Source organism: Molothrus ater, unplaced genomic scaffold, assembly GCF_012460135.2.
Source record: "Molothrus ater isolate BHLD 08-10-18 breed brown headed cowbird unplaced genomic scaffold, BPBGC_Mater_1.1 matUn_MA555, whole genome shotgun sequence".
Taxonomy (NCBI): Eukaryota; Metazoa; Chordata; class Aves; order Passeriformes; family Icteridae; genus Molothrus; species Molothrus ater.
In genome coordinates, this window is record NW_023416730.1 from 89,942 (window position 1) to 105,057 (window position 15,116).

Genomic DNA, 15,116 nt, shown 5'->3' on the forward strand with positions numbered 1-15,116 from the left:
AATACCCCAAACGTACCCCAAATGTACCCCAAAAATACCCCAAATTTACCCCAAATGTACCCCAAAAATACCCCAAAAATACCCCAAATATACCCCAAATGTACCCCAAATGTACCCCAAATATACCCCACGGCACCGCCCTGCTGCTGTCCCGGAGGCTGGTGAGAGAAAACCCCAAAAAAATACCCCAAAAATACCCCAAATGTACCCCAAAAATACCCCAAATGTACCCCACGGCACCGCCCTGCTGCTGTCCCGGAGGCTGGTGAGAGAAACCCCCAAAAAATACCCCAAAAATACCCCAAATGTACCCCAAATGTACCCCAAATATACCCCACGGCACCGCCCTGCTGCTGTCCAGGAGGCTGGTGAGAGAAAACCCCCAAAAATACCCCAAATATACCCCAAAAATACCCCACGGCACCGCCCTGCTGCTGTCCCGGAGGCTGGTGAGAGAAAACCCCAAAAAAATACCCCAAAAATACCCTAAATGTACCCCAAATTTACCCCACGGCACCGCCCTGCTGCTGTCCCGGAGGCTGGTGAGAGAAAACCCCAAAATGTACCCCAAAAATACCCCAAATGTACCCCAAAAATACCCCACGGCACCGCCCTGCTGCTGTCCCGGAGGCTGGTGAGGGAAAACCCCAAAAAATACCCCAAAAATACCCCAAATGTACCCCAAAAATACCCCAAATGTACCCCACGGCACCGCCCTGCTGCTGTCCCGGAGGCTGGTGAGAGAAAACCCCAAAAAAATACCCCAAATATACCCCAAAAATACCCCAAAAATACCCCAGGGACCCTGAGGGACAGGGTGGCACTTGGGGACACCAGTGGCCTTTGTGGTTGGCCCCATTTCCCCCCATGGCACCGCCCTGCTGCTGTCCTGGAGGCTGCTGAGAGAAAACCCGAAAAAATGCCCCAAAATACCCCAAATATACCCCAGATATACCCCAGATACACTCCAAATGTACCCCAGGGACCCTGAGGGACAGGGTGGCACTTGGGGACACCAGTGGCCTTTGTGGCTGGCACTCTGCTCTCAGAGTGGGGCCAGCGCCATTTTCTCCTCCGTGATGTCCCCCTGATGTCCCCCTGATGTCCCCTGGTGTCCCCTGATGTCCCCTGATGTCCCACAATGTCCCCTGGTGTCCCCTGGTGTCCCCTGATGTCCCCACACTGTCCCCTGATGTTCCCTGATGTCCCCATGTGTCCTCCTGGTGTCTCGTGATGTCCCCTGTGTCCCCCAGAGCCACTCACAGCTGCTCCTGGCTCTCAGGGTCACCCACAATGTCCCCTGATGTCCCCTGGTGTCCCTGCGATGTCCCCCGATGTCCCTGGTGTCCCTGCGATGTCTCATTGTGTCTCCTGATGTCCCCAATGTGTCCCCAATGTGTCCCCAATGTCCCCCCAGGTGCAGGCGCAGCTGTTGGGGGCCCTGGGGGTGCCTGGGGCTCTGTGATGTCCCCAAACGTCCCCAAATCCTCTCAATGTCCCCACTGTGTCCCCAAAGTGTCCCCAAGTGCAGGCGCAGCTGTTGGGGGCCCTGGGGCTCTGTGATGTCCCCAATGTCCCCCAATGTCCCCTGGTGTCCCCAATGTCCCCAATGTGTCCCCACTGTCTCCAAGTGCAGGCGCAGCTGTTGGGGGCCCTGGGGCTCTGTGATGTCCCTGATGTCCCCAATGTGTCCCCAATGTCCCCACTGTCCCCAAGTGCAGGCGCAGGTGTTCGGGGCCCTGGGGGTCTGTGATGTCCCCAAAGTCCCCCAATGTCCCCTGATGTCCCCAATGTCCCCCATGTCCCCAATGTGTCCCCAATGTCCCCATGTGTCCCCAATGTCCCTGATGTCCCCCATGTCCCCTGATGTCCCCGATGTCCCCAATGTGTCCCCAATGTCCCCCCAAGTGCAGGCGCAGCTGTTCGGGGCCCTGGGGCTCTGTGATGTCCCTGATGTCCCCCAATGTCCCCAATGTCCCCAATGTCCCCAATGTGTCCCCACTGTCCCCAGGTGCAGGCGCAGCTGTTGGGGGCCCTGAGGGTGCCCCTGGAGCCCCCGGAGCCTCAGGGGGAGCTGCGGTTCCAGTGGGACCTGCAGGGATGGACCCGGAGTGCCCAGAGCTTCGGTGAGGGGACACTGGGGACAATGGGGGGACAATGGGGACAATGAGGGGACACTGGGACACTGAGGGGACAATGGGGACACTGAGGGGACACTGGGACACTGGGGGGACAATGGGACCTGCAGGGATGGGCCTGGAGCGCCCAGAGCTTTGGTGAGGGGACACTGGGGACACTGAGGGGACACTGGGACACTGAGGGGACAATGGGGTCACTGAGGGGCCAATGGGACAATGGGGACACTAAGGGGACACTGAGGGGGCACTGAGGGAACAGTGGGGACACTGAGGGGACAATGGGGACACTGAGGGGACACTGGGACACTGAGGGGACAATGGGACCTGCAGGGATGGACCTGGAGTGCCCAGAGCTTCGGTGAGGGGACAATGGGGACAATGGGGACAACGAGGGGACAATGGAGACACTGGGACACTGAGGGGACAGTGGGGACACTGAGGGGACAGTGGGACCTGCAGGGATGGACCCGGAGCGCCCAGAGCTTCGGTGAGGGGACACTGGGGGGACAATGGGGGGACACTGGGGACACTGAGGGGACAATGGGACACTGAGGGGACAATGGGGACACTGAGGGGACAATGGGGACAATGGGGACACTGAAGGGACAATGGTGTCACTGAGGGGACAATGGGGACACTGAGGGGACAATGGGGACAATGGGGACACTGAAGGGACAATGGTGTCACTGAGGGGACACTGAGGGGACAATGTGGACACTGAGGGGACAATGGGGACACTGAGGGGACAATGAGGGGACACTGAGGGGACAATGGGGACAATGAGGGGACAATGGGGACACTGAGGGGACACCTGGGGACAGCCAGAGGGCACCGGGGGACACGGGACACAAGGGACAAGGGCATGGGGTGACAAAGGATGGGAGGGGCTGAGGGTGGCAGTGACAGGGGGACCCAGGGAGGGGGTGACAGGGGACAGGGGGGGTGACAGTGACACGGCGGGGTCAGGGGATGCAGGGGGGTGACAGTGACACGGCGGGGGTCAGGGAGGGGGTGACAGGGGACAGAGGGGGTGACAGTGACATGGGGGTGACAGGGGACAGAGGGGGTGACAGTGACACAGGGGTGGGTCAGGGAGGGGGTGACAGTGACATGAGGGGTCAGGGAGGGGGTGACAGGGGACAGAGGGGGTGACAGTGACATGGGGGGGGGGGTCAGGTGACCCCGGTGTCCCCTGACCCCCTCCCTCCCCTCCCCCCCCCCGCCCAGGTGCCATCATCTCGGAGCCGCCCCTCCCCCCCCTCGCGGAGCCCCCCCCGCGGCCCCTCCCCCACCGAGCAGGTACGAGGGGGGACATTCGGGGGGTGCCACCCCCTCCCCGTGATTGTCCCCACCCCCCCCCCCCCCGTGATGTCCCCACCCCTCCATGATGTCCCCACCCCTCCATGATGTCCCCACCCCCCTGTGTTGTCCCCACCCCCCTGATTGTCCCCACCCCTTCCATGATGTCCCCACCCCTCCTGTGATTGTCCCCACCGGTCCCCTGGTGACATTCTGGGGGTGCCACCCCCTGTGATTGTCCCCACCGGTCCCCTGGTGACATTCTGGCGGTGCCACCCCCTGTGATTGTCCCCACCGGTCCCCTGGTGACATTCTGGGGGTGCCACCCCCTGTGATTGTCCCCACCGGTCCCCTGGTGACATTCTGGCGGTGCCACCCCCCTGATGTCCCCTCCCTGTCGTGTCCCGTCCTGCAGGTTGTCACCGGGGGCCAGGTGACACCGGAGCTGCTCCTGCAGGGCCCCCCCCCGGCTGTCACCTCCCCCCCAGCTGTCACCTCCCCCCCGGATGTCACCGCCCCCCCTGGAGCCAGCGGCCACCCCCAGCCCCCAGCTGGGTGAGGGGACACGGGGACACAGGAGGGGACACAGGGAGGGGGACACGGGGACACAGGGGGGGACATGGGGACATGGGGAGGGGACACGGGGACACAGGGGGGGACATGGGGACACAGGGAGGGGGACACGGGGACAGGTACAGGGACATGGGGACAGGGGAGGGGACATGGGAGGGGACACAGGGACAGGGGAGGGGACACGGGGACACAGGAGGGGACATGGGGACAGGGGAACACGGGGACAGGGCAGGGGACACGGGGAATCGGGGAGGGGGACACGGGGACAGGGGAGGGGACAGTGGAGGGGGACAGGGACAGGGGATGAGGACACAGGGAAGGGACAGGAGAGGGGACACTGGGCTGGGGACATGGGGACAGGGGAGGGGACACGGGGATGGTGACACGGGAGAGGGGATGGGGACATGGGGACAGGGGAGGGGACAGGGGAGGGGACCCTCGGGCAGTCCCTGACGGGCGTTTGTCCCCAGCCGCCAGCCCCGAGAACGGCGTCACCGCTGCGAGGACGTGAGTGGGGACAGGGGGGCCCTGTCCCTGTCACCACCCCCTGCCGCCACCCCTGCCACCCCCTGTCCCTTGTCACCACCCCCTGCTGCCACCCCTGCCACCCCCTGTCCCTGTCACCACCCCCTGCCGCCACCCCTGCCACCCCCTGTCCCTTGTCACCCTCCTACTGTCCCCTATTCCATGGTGACACTGTCCCCTGTCCCTGTCCCAGGGTGACATTTGTCCCCTGTCCCTGTCCCCTGTCCTAGGGTGACATTTGTCCCCTGTCCCTGTCCCAGGGGTGACACTGTCCCCTGTCCCAGGGGTGACATTTGGGGCTGTCCCCTGTCCCCAGAGTGACACTGTCCCTGTCCCTGTCCCCTGGTGCCATTTGTCCCCTGTCCCAGGGGTTACAATTGGGGCTGTCCCCTATCCCCCGGTGCCATCTGTCCCTGTCCCCTGGTGCCATCTGTCCCTGTCCCCTGATGCCATCTGTCCCTGTCCCCCGGTGCCATTTGTCCCTGTCCCCTGATGCCATCTGTCCCTGTCCCCCAGTGCCACCTGTCCCTGTCCCCTGGTGCCACCTGTCCCCTGGTGCCACCTGTCCCTGTCCCCTGGTGCCATTTATTTCTCCCCTGTCCCCTGGTGCCATTTGTCCCCTATCCCAGGGGTTAAATTTGGGGCTGTCCCTGTCCCCTGATGCCACCTGTCCCTGTCCCCTGTCCCTGTCCCCTGATGCCATCTGTCCCTGTCCCCTGTCCCCTGTCCCTGTCCCCCGGTGCCATCTGTCCCTGTCCCCTGCAGGAGGATCCCCGGCCGTTCCCCCCGGGAGGAGAAGCTCGTTAAGAAGCTGCTCATTAAACGGTAACGAGGGAGGGGGAGGGGACCCTGCCACCCCCTGTGTCCCTTGTCCCCCGCCACCCCCTGTGTCCCTTGTCACCTGTCAGGGACCCTGCCACCCCCTGTCCCTTGTCACCTGCCACCCCCTGTCCCCTGTCACCTGCCACCCCCTGTCCCTTGTCACTGTCACCCCCTGTCCCTTGTCACTGTCACCCCCTGTCCCTTGTTGCCTGTCAGGGACCCTGCCACCCCCTGTCCCTTGTCACCTGCCACCCCCTGTCCCCTGTCACCTGCCACCCCCTGTCCCTTGTCACCTGTCCCCTGCCACCCCCTGTCCCTTGTCACCTGTCACCTGCCACCCTCCTGTCCCTTGTCACCTGCCACCCCCTGTGTCCCTTGTCACCTGTCACCCCCTGTCCCTTGTCACTGTCACCCCCTGTCCCTTGTCACCTGTCACCTGCCACCCCCTGTGTCCCTGTCCCCTGTCACCCCCTGTCCCTTGTCACCTGTCGCCCTGGCCAGGGCCACCTGCAGCCCCTCCTGTCCTGTCCCTTGGCCAGGATGTCCCTGTCCCCTGTCCTGGGGTCCCCCTGTGCCAGGACCCCCTGTCACTGTCCCTGTCCCCAACCCTCCCCAGCCTTGTCACTGTCCCTTGTCCCCCCTGTCACTGTCCCTGTCCCCAGCCTTCCCCAGCCTTGTCACTGTCCCTTGTCCCCCTTGTCACTGTCCTTGTCCCCAACCCTCCCCAGCCTTGTCACTGTCCCTGTCCCCTGTTCTGGGGTGTCCCTGTCCCCAGCCTTCCCCAGCCTTGTCACTGTCCCTGTCCCCCTTGTCACTGTCCTTGTCCCCAACCATCCCCAGCCTTGTTCCCCTGTCCCCCTGTCCCCCACCCTTGTCCCTGTCCCTTGTCCCCAACCTTCCCCACCCTTGTCACTGTCCTTGTCCCTGTCCCCCTGTCCCCCTGTCCCCCACCCTTGTCACTGTCCCCGTCCCCCTGTCCCAGCGTTCCCAGGGACCCCCAGCCCCCATTTCCCATGAACCCCCTGAGCTTTGGGGTCCCCTCAGGGCTGACCCCGTTGTCCCCCAGGAGGGGCCCCAGGTGTTTTGGGGTGCCCTGGTGACCCTGGTGTCCCCCAGGATCCCCCTCAGAGGTTTTGGGGTGCCCTGGTGACCTCGTTCTCCCCCCCAGAGGTTTTGGGGTGCCCTGGTGACCCCGTTCTCCCCCCCAGAGTTTTTGGGGTGCCCTGGTGACCCCGTTCTCCCCCCCAGGGGTTTTGGGGTGCCCTGGTGACCCCGTTCTCCCCCCCAGGGGTTTTGGGGTGCCCTGGTGACCCCGTTCTCCCCCAGGAGGGCCCCCCAGGGTTTTGGGGTCCCCAGGTGACCTCAGTGTCCCCCAGGAGGGGTCCCTGGAGCTTTGGGGTGCCCTGGTGAACCTGCTGTCCCCCAGGAGGGGCCCCTGGGGTTTTGGGGTGCCCTGGTGACCCCGTTTATCCCCCCCAGGGGTTTTGGGGCGCCCTGGGGTTTTGGGGTGCCCTGGTGACCCCGTTTGTCCCCCCAGGAGGGGCCCCCCCTCGGTTTGGGGCAGCCCCCCCAGGCTCCCCAAGCAGCCTCGGGTGAGCCTGGAGCGCCTGGAGCTGGACCTGGAGCTGGACCCGGCGCAGCCGCCCGTGTTCCGCATCTTCCCGGGGCCTTCGGCGCAGGAGTTCAGCCTCATCGTCATCGAGCAGGGCGCCCAGGGGACACCGGCGACACCGGCGACACCGGGGACACCGGGGACACTGGGGACAGCGGGCACCGAGGGGACAGCGGGGACACAAGGGACAGAAGGGACAGAAGGGACAGAAGGGACAGAAGGGACAGAGCAGCCACACGCAGCTCTCCTGGTCAAGGTGGGTGACTCCAGTGTCCCCTCCAGTCCCAGTGTGTGTGTCCCCAGTGTCCCCTCCCAGTCCCAGTGTGTGCCCAGTGTCCCCTCCCAGTCCCAGTGTGTGTGTCCCCATTGTCCCCTCCCAGTCCCAGTGTGTGTGTCCCCAGTGTCCCCTCCAGTCCCAGTGTGTGTGTCCCCAGTGTCCCCTCCCAGTCCCAGTGTGTGTGTCCCCAGTGTCCCCTCCCCACCCTGGTGAGCGTCCCCAGTGTCCCCTCCCCAGTGCACCCTGTCCCCTCCCAATCCCACCCAGTGTGTGTCCCCAGTGTCCCCTCCCAGTCCCAGTGTGTGTGTCCCCAGTGTCCCCTCCCCACCCGGGTGAGTGTCCCCAGTGTCCCCTCCCCAGTGCACACTGTCCCCTACTCACCTGGGTGAGTGACTCCAGTGTCCCCTCCCAGTCCCAGTGTCCCCTCCCCACCCTGGTGAGTGTCCCCAGTGTCCCCTCCCCAGTGCACCCTGTCCCCTCTCAATCCCAGTGTGTGTCCCCAGTGTCCCCTATTCACCCTGGTGAGTGTCCCCAGTGTCCCCTCCAGTCCCCAGTGTCCCCTATTCACCCGGGTGAGTGTCCCCAGTGTCCCCTCCCCATCCAGGTGAGTGTCCCTTGTCCTCGTCCCCATCCCCTGTGTCCCCTCCCCACTCTGGTGAGTGTCCCCTGTCCCCATCTCCTTTGTCCCCATTGTCCCTCCCCATCCTCTTTGTCCCCTCCCCGTCCCAGTGTGTGGCCCCAGTGTCCCCATCCTCTGTGTCCCCAGTGTCCCTCCCCATCCCCCTCCAGTGTCCCCATCCCTGTCCCTGTCCCTGTCCCCTGTCCCCATCCCCATCCCTGTCCCTGTCCCCGTCCCTGTCCCTCTCCCCTATCCCTGTCCCCATCCCTGTCCCCATCCCCATCCCTGTCCCCATCCCTGTCCCCGTCCCTGTCCCCTGTCCCCATCCCTGTCCCCATCCCTGTCCCCATCCCCATCCCTGTCCCCATCCCTGTCCCCATCCCTGTCCCTGTCCCTGTCGCCGTCCCCTGTCCCCATCCCTGTCCCCATCCCCATCCCTGTCCCTGTCGCCGTCCCCTGTCCCCATCCCTGTCCCCATCCCCATCCCTGTCCCTGTCCCCATCCCTGTCCCTGTCCCCACCCCTGTCCCCATCCCTGTCCCCTGTTCCCATCCCTGTCCCCATCCCTGTCCCCTGTCCCCATCCCTGTCCCTGTCCCCATCCCTGTCCCCGTCCCCTGTCCCCTGTCCCTGTCCCTGTCCCTGACCGTGTCCCCCCCAGCAGGAGGAGCAGCAGGAGTCGCCCATCGGTGACACCGGTGACATCGGGGACACCAAACCCGTGGGGCTGCTGCCCCCTCCCCCGGGGGACCCAGGCCCTGCCCCGGGGTTCTCGGGGGTCCCCGGGGGTGTCCCCGTGGGTGTCCCCGGGGGTGTCCCCACGGGGGTCTCGTGCTGCCGCGTGTGCGGCCAGGCCGGGGCCGTGGTGATGTGTGACCGCTGCCAGCGCTGCTTCCACCTGCACTGCCACCTGCCCGCCCTGCGCGACGTGCCCAGGTACGGCTGGCATCCAGCGGGATCCATCCGCTGGGATCCATCCGCTGGGATCCATCCGCTGGGATCCACTGTCCTGTGTCTGTCACCTCCCTGGGATCCACTGCCCCGTGTCACCCCCCAATGTCCCTGGGATCCCCTGCCCCGTGTCACCCCCCAATGTCCCTGGGATCCCCTGCCCCGTGTCACCCCCCAATGGCCCCAGGATCCCCTGCCCCGTTTCACCCCCTGGGATCCACTGCCCCGTGTCACCTCCCTGAGTTCCCCAATGTCCCTGGGATCCCCTGCCCCGTGTCACCCCCCAATGTCCCTGGGATCCCCTGCCCCGTGTCACCCCCCAATGGCCCCAGGATCCCCTGCCCCGTTTCACCCCCTGGGATCCACTGCCCCGTGTCACCTCCCTGAGTTCCCCAATGTCCCTGGGATCCACTGCCCCGTGTCACCCCCCAATGTCCCTGGGATCCCCTGCCCCGTGTCACCCCCCAATGTCCCTGGGATCCCCTGCCCCGTGTCACCCCCCAATGGCCCCAGGATCCCCTGCCCTGTTTCACCCCCTGGGATCCACTGCCCCGTGTCACCTCCCTGAGTTCCCCAGTGTCCCTGGCATCCACTGCCCTGTGTCATCCCCTGGGATCCACTGCCCCGTGTCACCTCCCTGAGTTCCCCAATGTCCCTGGCATCCACTGCCCCGTGTCACCCCCCAATGTCCCTGGGATCCACTGCCCCGTGTCACCCACTGGGATCCACTGCCCCATGTCACCTCCCTGAGTTCCCCAGTGTCCCTGGGATCCACTGTCCTGTGTCACCTCCTAGGCCTGGGATCCCCTGCCCCGTGTCACCCGCCCAATGTCCCCCAGTGTCCCTGGGATCCACTGCCCTGTGTCACCTCCTAGGCCTGGGATCCCCTGCCCTGTGTCACCCCTCAATGTCCCCCAATGTCCCTGGGTTCCACTGCCCCGTGTCACCCCCTGGGATCCACTGCCCTGATCCCCCATGACCCCATTCCCAATCCCAGGCCCATGGGGATCCCCATTCCCGATCCCAGCTCCATGGGGATCCCCATTCCCGATCCCCATTCCTGATCCCCCGTTCCCGATCCCCCCATTCTCGATCCCCCATTCCTGATCCCCCATTCCCGATCCCCCATTCCTGATCCCATTCCTGATCCCCCATTCCCGATCCCCCATTCCCGATCCCCCATTCCCAATCCCCCGTTCCCGATCCCATTCCCGATCCCCCTTCCCAATCCCCCATTCCCGATCCCCCATTCCTGATCCCATTCCTGATCCCCCATTCCCGATCCCCCACTCCTGATCCCATTCCTGATCCCCCATTCCCGATCACCCGTTCCCGATCCCCCATTCCTGATCCCGTTCCCGATCCCCATTCCTGATCCCCCGTTCCCGATCCCTCATTCCCGATCCCCCATTCCCGATCCCCCATTCCTGATCCCGTTCCCGATCCCCATTCCCGATCCCCCATTCCCGATCCCCATTCCCGATCCCCCATTCCTGATCCCCCGTTCCCGATCCCCGTTCCCGATCCCCGTTCCCGATCCCCGTTCCTGATCCCCGTTCCCGATCCCACAGCCCCGAGTGGATCTGTTTGCTGTGCCAGGAGCTGCCCCCTCCCCTGCCAGAGCCGGACCCGGACCCGGAGCAGGGCCCCCCGCAGAAACTGAGCCCCCAGGACCAGCAGGTGAGGCCGGGCCGATCCCACTGGGCTGATCCCGATCCCACTGGGCCGATCCCGATCCCATTGGGCCCATCCCGATCCCACTGGGCCCATCCCGATCCCACTGGGCCCATCCTGATCCCACTGGGCTGATCCTGATCCCATTGGGCCGATCCCGATCCCACTGGGCTGATCCCGATCCCACTGGGCCCATCCTGATCCCACTGGGCCAATCCTGATCCCACTGGGCTGATCCTGATCCCACTGGGCTGATCCTGATCCCACTGGGCTGATCCTTCTTGGCTGATCCCAGGGGATCCTGCTGGGCTGATCCCACTGGGCTGATCTCCTGATCCCACTGGGCCGATCCCACTGAGCTGATCCCACCGGGCTGACCCCACTGGGCCGATCCCAGGGTGTCCCATTGGGCTGATCCCACTGGGCTGACCCCTCTGGGCTGATCCCGGGGGATCCCCTGGGATCTCCTCCCTCGGGATCCCAACCCCGACCCCGGTCCCGCAGCGCTGCGAGTTCGTGCTGCTGGAGCTGCTGTGCCACGAGCCCTGCCGGCCCCTGCAGCGCCTCTGCAGCAACCTGGTGAGCACGGGGGGGATCGGGGGGGATCTGGGGGGGATCAAGGTGGGATCTGAGGGGATTGGGGGATCAGGGGTGGGATCTGTGGGGGATCAGCTCCCCGGTGAGCCCAGGGGGGAAATTGAGGGAATCTGGGGGGATCTGGGGGGATTGGGGGAAGATGGGGAGGGGATCAAGGTGGGATCTGTGGGGGATCAGCTCCCCAGTGAGCCTGGGGGGGAATCTGGGGGGATCTGGGGTGGGACTGGGAGGGGATCAGGGGGATCGGGGGTGGGATCAGCTCCCCGGTGAGTGGAGGGAGCCCAGTGGGGATCTGGGGGGATCTGGAGGGGATCGGGGATGGGATTTGGGGGCTGGGATCAAGGGGGATCAGGGGTGGGATCCAGGGGGATCAGGGGTGGGATCTGAGGGGGATCAGCTCCCTGGGGAGAGGGGGAGTGGATCAGGGCAGATGGGGGGGATCAGGGGGGTTCGGGGGGGGATCAGGGGTGGGATCAGGGGTGGGAATGGGGGTGGGATCTGAGGGGGGATCAGGGGTGGGATCAGATCCCCGGTGAGCAGCGGGAGCAGAGCCGGGGGGATCTGGGGTGAGATCTGGGGGGATCAGGGGTGGGATCGGGATCAGGGGGTGGGATCAGGGATCGGGGCTGGGATCAGGGGTGAGATCTGCCCTGTTTGGGAGCAGGGGTGGGATCAGGATCAGAGGGTGGGTCTGGATGGGATCATGGATAGGAACTGCCCTGTTTGGGATCAGGGGTGGGATCTGGGTGGGATCTGGGTTGGGATCAGGATCAGGGGGTGGGATCAGGATGGGACCTGCCCTGTTTGGGATTGGGGCGGGGGGGGGGAGTGGAACCTGCCCTGTTTGGGATCAGGGATGAAATCAGGGGTGGGATCAGGATCAGGACCAGGGGGTGGGATCACAGGTGGGAACTGCCCCATTTGGGATGAGGGATGGGAACTGCCCCATTTGGGATCAGGGGTTGAGATCATGGTTGGGATCTGCTCCTTTTGGGATCATGGTTGGGATCTGCCCCGTTTGGGATCCGGGGATGGGATCACGGTTGGGATCAGCCCCATTTGGGATCACGGTTGGGATCTGCCCCGTTTGGGATCATGGTTGGGATCATGGTTGGGATCACGGTTGGGATCAGGGGTGGGATCAGCCCCGTTTGGGATCGGGGGTGGGATCACAGGTGGGATCAGCCCCGTTTGGGATCATGGGTGGGATCATGGTTGGGATCTGCCCCATTTGGGATCAGGGATGGGAACTGCCCCGTTTGGGATCAGGGGTTGGGATCAGGGATGAAATCAGGGGTGGGATCAGGATCAGGATCAGGGGGTGGCACCAGAGGGTGGGAACTGCCCCGTTTGGGATCATGGATGGGATCACAGGTGGGATCAGCCCCGTTTGGGATCCGGGGTTGGGATCATGGTTGGGATCTGCCCCATTTGGGATCAGGGGTTGAGATCATGGTTGGGATCTGCTCCTTTTGGGATCATGGTTGGGAACTGCCCCGTTTGGGATCCGGAGATGGGATCAGCCCCGTTTGGGATCAGGGGGTGGGATCATGGTTGGGATCGGCCCTATTTGGGATCACGGTTGGGATCAGCCCCGTTTGGGATCACGGTTGGGATCAGCCCCGTTTGGGATCACGGGTGGAATCACGGGTGGGATCAGCCCCGTTTGGGATCACGGTTGGGATCAGCCCCGTTTGGGATCCGGGGGTGGAATCACGGTTGGGATCTGCCCCGTTTGGGATCCAGGGGTGGGATCATGGTTGGGATCACGGTTGGGATCAGCCCCGTTTGGGATCACAGTTGGGATCAGCCTCGTTTGGCGTCACTGACCCCCCCGTGCCCACCCCTCAGGACGGCGCTGACGCCATGGACCTGACGCTGATGCGGGCGCGGCTGCAGGAGAAGCTGAGCCCCCACTACCGCAGCCCCGAGGAGTTTGCCCGCGACGGGTGGCGCCTGCTGCGCCAGTTCCACCGCCTCACCGAGGTCTGCCCGGCCCTTGGGGGGCTCCTCTTGGCTTCCTGGGGAGGTTTTTGGGGGGCTCCAACCCCTCTGGAATTCCCATTTCCCCCCCAGGACAAGGCGGACGTCCAGTCCATCCTGGAGCTGCAGCGTTTCCTCGAGAGCCGCCTCAGCGCCGTCTTCGGCGACCAGAAATTCTCCAGGCTCCTGCTGGACCCTGAGGAAGCGCTGGAGGTGTTTCCAGGCTCCTGATCGACCCTGCTGGGGGGGAAAACCCTCCCAGCACCCCAAGTTCCACTCCCAGCACCCCAATTTCCCCTCCCAGCACCCAAATTTCCCCTCACAGCACCCCAATTTCCCCTCCCAGCACCCCAATTTCTCCTCCCAGCACCCCAAGTTCCACTCCCAGCACCCCAAGTTCCCCTCACAGCACCCCAGTTTCCCCTCCCAGCACCCCAAGTTCCACTCCCAGCACCCAAATTTCCCCTCACAAGACCCAAATTTCCCCTCCCAGCACCCAAATTCCGCCTCTCAGGACTCCAAATTTCCTCTCCCAGCACCCAAATTTCTCCTCACAGGACCCCAATTTCTCTTCCCAGCCCCCCAATTTCCCTTCCCAGCACCCCAAGTTCCCCTCCCAGCACCCCAATTTCCACCCCCAGCACCCCAATTTCCCCTCTCAGGACCCCAATTTCCACTCCCAGCACCCAAATTTCTCCTCACAGGACCCCAATTTCCCTTCCCAGCACCCAAATTTCCCTTCCCGGGACCCAAATTTCCCTTCCCAGGGCCCCAATTTCCCCTCCCAGCACCCAAATTTCCCCTCCCAGCACCCCAATTTCCACTCCCAGGGTCCCAGTTTCCACTCTTAGGACCCCAATTTCCACTCCCAGCACCCAAATTTTCCCCTCCTAGCACCAAAATTTCCCCTCTCAGGACCCCAAATTTCCCCTCCCAGCACCCCAATTTCCACTCCCAGGACCCCAATTTCCACTCCCAGCACCCCAATTTCCACTCCCAGCACCCCAGTTTCCCCTCACAGGATCCAAATTTCCCTTCCCGGCACGCCAATTTCCCCTCAAAGGACCCAAATTTTCCCCTCCTAGCACCCAAATTTTCCTCTCCCAGGACCCAAATTTCTCCTCACAGGACCCCAATTTCCCCTCCCAGCACCCAAATTTCTCCTCCCAGCACCCCAATTTCCCCTCTCAGGACCCCAATTTCTTCTATCAACACCCCAATTTCCCCTCCCAGCACCCCAATTTCCACTCCCAGCACCCAAATTTTCCCTCACAGAACCCAAATTTTCCCTCCCAGCACCCAAATTTCCCTTCTCAGGACCCCAATTTCTCCTCCCAGGACCCCAGTTTCCCCCCACAAGTTCGGGTTCCCCCCAGAGCCCCCCGGGATGTGGGGGTGTCCCTGTCCCCCCCTTAGCCTGGGCTCATGAAGGAAAATAAAGCTCGGGGAGGTTTTAAAGCTTCATCTCTTGGGTTCTGCCTCATTTCTGGGCTGGATTTGACCTGGATTTCCTGAATTTGCCCCAATTTCAGGGCTTGGATTTCCTGGATTCTCCCCAATTTCTGTCCTTGATGATTTAACCTGGATTTCCTGGAATTTCCCCCATTCTGTGCTTGGATTTCCTGGAATTTCCCCCATTTCTGTGCTTGGATTTCCTGGATTTTCCCCCATTTCTGTGCTTGGATTTCCTGGATTCTGCCCAATTTCTGGGCTTGGATTTCCAGGATTCTCCCTCATTTCTGGGCTTCTGTTTCCTGAATTCTTCCCCCATTTTGGGGCTTGGATTTCCTGAGTTCTGCCCCATTTCTGTGCTTGGGTTTATTGGATTCTGCCCCATTTCAAGGCTTGGATTTCCTGGGTTCTCCTCAATTTCGGTGCTTGGATTTCCTGGGTTCTCCCTCATTTCAGGGCTTAGATTTCCTAGAATTCCCCTCATTTCTGTGCTTGGATTTCCTGAATTCTCCTCAATTTTTGTGCTTGGATTTCCTGCGTTCTCCCTCATTTCTGTGCCTGGATTTCCTGGATTCTCAACCCATTTCTATGCTTGG

General features: G+C 63.3%; 1 protein-coding gene across 2 annotated transcripts in view; it reads left to right on the forward strand.

Annotated features, from left to right (window-relative positions):
• TRIM28 (tripartite motif containing 28) overlaps nt 1-14,532 on the forward strand; it is a 31,795-nt gene extending 17,263 nt beyond the window's left edge. The window contains exons 9-17 of one of the 2 annotated variants that reach the window (XM_054518428.1): nt 2,012-2,126; nt 4,481-4,517; nt 5,301-5,360; nt 6,895-7,225; nt 8,525-8,799; nt 10,386-10,494; nt 10,993-11,067; nt 12,937-13,071; nt 13,162-14,532. In XM_054518428.1, coding sequence (XP_054374403.1) covers nt 2,012-2,126; nt 4,481-4,517; nt 5,301-5,360; nt 6,895-7,225; nt 8,525-8,799; nt 10,386-10,494; nt 10,993-11,067; nt 12,937-13,071; nt 13,162-13,299 — 1,275 coding nt within the window. In that variant the 3' untranslated portion in view covers nt 13,300-14,532. The remainder of the gene's footprint in view (nt 1-2,011; nt 2,127-4,480; nt 4,518-5,300; nt 5,361-6,894; nt 7,226-8,524; nt 8,800-10,385; nt 10,495-10,992; nt 11,068-12,936; nt 13,072-13,161) is intronic. The other variant, XM_036405895.2, reaches the window with a different exon arrangement.
• Nucleotides 14,533-15,116: the final 584 nt, after the last annotated feature.